This window comes from Frankliniella occidentalis, unplaced genomic scaffold (assembly GCF_000697945.3).
Source record: "Frankliniella occidentalis isolate FOCC.00 unplaced genomic scaffold, Focc_3.1 Scaffold111, whole genome shotgun sequence".
NCBI classification, from domain to species: domain Eukaryota; kingdom Metazoa; phylum Arthropoda; class Insecta; order Thysanoptera; family Thripidae; genus Frankliniella; species Frankliniella occidentalis.
Window position 1 is genome coordinate 327717 of NW_026267239.1, and position 3054 is coordinate 330770.

Consider the following 3054-nt stretch of genomic DNA (forward strand, 5'->3'; position numbering starts at 1 on the left):
CCCCCAAATCCCCCCCTTTTCCACATCTTCCTGGCAAGTCGCCCGCCAGGCGGCCAGGGCCAGGCCAGGCCGCAGCGGAGGGAAGATGTGCACTGAGAACCAGCAGTAGGAGTAAGGCACAGGAGTTAAGGCGCTGGGCTTGAGAAAACCTAACCAATCCCAATCATAGCAGCGGAATATCTCGCCAATATCGGGGGGGCCGCCAAATGGCTTCCTAAGCCAACCTCTTCCAGGAGGGGCTAAATTTAGAAGGCGTCGCCTGGAGGAGCAGGCGAGAGGGCTGGCGGAAAGAAAAGGAAGACTCGCGAAATAAGATCGCGTTCTCAAGAGGTTCGCATCCAGACGTCGGGACAGGGGGAGGGGGGCCACAGGTGCTTCTAACGTCGTCGGGAAAGCGGTCGACTGCCAGCGCTCCGGGAGCACCCAGGCCCAGGACCCCTTCCCCTCCCCCGCTCGTGCTTGCTCTACATCCAGCGAGCGAGGAGGTACGTCTACCAAGTTTGCCTCGCCTTCGAGGCAAGGCATGGCATTAAGCAAACACGGACTTAGCGTCACAATGATGGGAGACATTTGTGTTTGATCGCGCAGCGCGAGATTCCCACATTATCATGCGCGACCGGGAGAGGTGTTGGGGGGGGGGGGCGTTAAGTGACGGCCCAAAGGGACAAGGGGCCGAGACAAAAGAAGGACGATCTGTCGCGTTCACATCCTTCAGACAGACTGTAATTTTCGTCTCGTCTTGGCGCGGTGCTCACTATGCTCACCTGTCGCAGGATGTACGGCGGCGGCCGCGGCGTCCTCAGGCTCTGGCTGCGCGCGGGCGGCACGCGGCCGCGGCGGGCCTGTGCGCGCGGCGGCGGCGGCGGGGGCTGCTTGTCCAGGAAGCTGCTCCACTGCTGCAGCGGGCAGCCGTCCTCCAGCTGGTGGTGCGAGCGCCGGCGCAGCTGCCTGTTGGCCAGGTACTGCTTCTCGTCGAAGTGGTCGGGCAGCCGCGGGGGCGGCGGCAGGGGGTCCAGCCGGGGCTCGGGCCGGGGCTGGCGGGGGGACGTCCTGCGCAGCTCGGGCCGCTCGCCGAGCGCCGCCGGCCAGGGCTTGCAGTAGTACAGGTCGCTGCAGTAGGTGGGCGTGGGTGGCGGGGACGACGTCGGGGTGGCCGTCCGCAGCGGGGTCGTGCGCGGCGGGGGCGTGGGCGGCCGGCGGGGCCGCGGGGACGGCGCCACCTCATCGTCGGGTACCTCGAGCCCGGGCACGGCGTCCAGGATGTTGTTGAGGCTCGGCGCCTCGTCCTCCTCCTCATCTGGGTCCTGTAGCAGCAGGGGCAGCGAAGCGGCCGCCGACAGCCGCCGGCCCGGGGACACGCGGGCGCCGCCGTTGAGGAGGCGGCCTCCGCCCGTCCCCGGCGGACGTCGGAACACTGCGCCGGGGCCCGGACCGGGCGGCTTGGAGGGCGGCCCGCGACCCCAGGCGGGCTGTACGGCCGTGTCCATCATGGTCTAGATGGACCTGGCGGGCGCGGGGTCGGCGAGTGCGCATAGCCGAGCCGCGCCACCTGGGACAGAAAAACAGATCCACTCTAGAAGCTATATAGACAAAAGAAAAATGAGGAAGCTGCTGATAAGAGGAACAAGAAGAAGGTAGCCCTAAGGAGGTGGCGTGGCGTAGCGTTGCGCCATTCCTAAACAAAGTAGAAGATGAGCGACAGCCAAGAAGAGGTTATGTTGCACAAATTAGATTTTGAACTGTTTACCAGGCCGGCATCCATGCTTCTAGCACCTTGGTACCATCTTTGGCAAGGTTTACTATACAACAGTTGTGTGATTAGCACTGAGTTAAAATTGTACCAATGCAATAAGTCCGTACACTAACCTAGACAACAACACCGGCACGGATTGGAAGATTGTGTAAACTTACTTTTCCGAAGCAAAACTTTACAGAATCACTTATTGACCCAAGAACGCTACTCCAATGAAATCTAGACCCAATTTGCTTTCTACAAATTGTGAAAAACTTAGATTATGATCTCACATCATCGCGCGCCAAAATCTAACCTCTGCTAGGCTGTCGCTTATCCGGCTCATCCTCTACTTTGTTTAGGGACGGTGGGACGGTGCTACGCCACCTCCTCAGGGATACGTTCTTCTTGCTCCTCTTTTCAAGAAGCTTCCTCATTGTTTGAAAACGACTTAAACTAAAAATTAGATTCACAAACGACGCCAACTGCAGTCATCTCTCTCCGGCTCACTGTCGAAGTGATCCGCGCGGCGGACGCCGATTGGGCCGCTTACAGCTTACAGTCGCCTCGCTCTAAGGAGTACCTTGAACATTGCGCGTTAAGAAAATAGTCCCTTCCATCGTGATGGGATATCTTCCAATTTAACAAACGCATGGCTGTTAACTGAATTCTCAATAATGAACAAAACTTTATTGTTGAGCACGGGATGACTGCTGTTACAAGACAAATACGTTTTGACATTTAAATAGAAATTTCTGCGTATGGCTATTGCTCCGCCAGGTTACTCCGCATTGCGAGGCGACTGTATGTTTGCCGCCACGCGACGCCATGCCATGCCTCAAGCACTTGGAACCACAGAACAGAAGCGCCTTGCCGATGCACTGCCAACATCATTGCATCCTGCGTGCAGGGCGCAGCGTCGGGTTGCAAAGGGCTGTTGGAGCTTATTGGCTGTGTACCAGACCAGGCCGGGTGGAATTCTCAATGGACCGAACGTCCCACGGTGCAGCATGCGGGTGTCACTCATCCTTTGAGGCAGGCAATCATGATATTCACGTCGACCCAGCCGCACCCCTCTCCCCCCCCCCCCCCCCGACTCGGCCCGTCGACGTCGTCGCCCGCGACGCGGCGGGGCGGGATTACCTCCGGACGACCGACTGTTCAGCATATGTATATCCGTTACCGAAATAAAGCGGAACCGGATACACACAACAGTGTTGCCCCCGCTCTCCGCCGGTCGGTCTGCGACTCGACGCTGTGCTGATTTACGGATTCCCGATGCGCTGCTCGGTGATGCTCACAAGGCCATCAGCCCCCCCCCC

At 59.3% G+C, this 3054-nt stretch overlaps 1 protein-coding gene across 2 annotated transcripts in view; it reads right to left on the bottom strand.

Moving 5' to 3' along the window:
* LOC113203118 (uncharacterized) overlaps positions 1-3054 on the bottom strand; it is a 151145-nt gene that overhangs the window by 129094 nt on the left and 18997 nt on the right. For both annotated transcript variants that reach the window (XM_026417634.2, XM_052270110.1), the window contains exon 2: positions 765-1549. In XM_026417634.2, the coding sequence (XP_026273419.2) occupies positions 765-1490 (726 nt within the window). In that variant the 5' untranslated portion in view covers positions 1491-1549. The remainder of the gene's footprint in view (positions 1-764; positions 1550-3054) is intronic.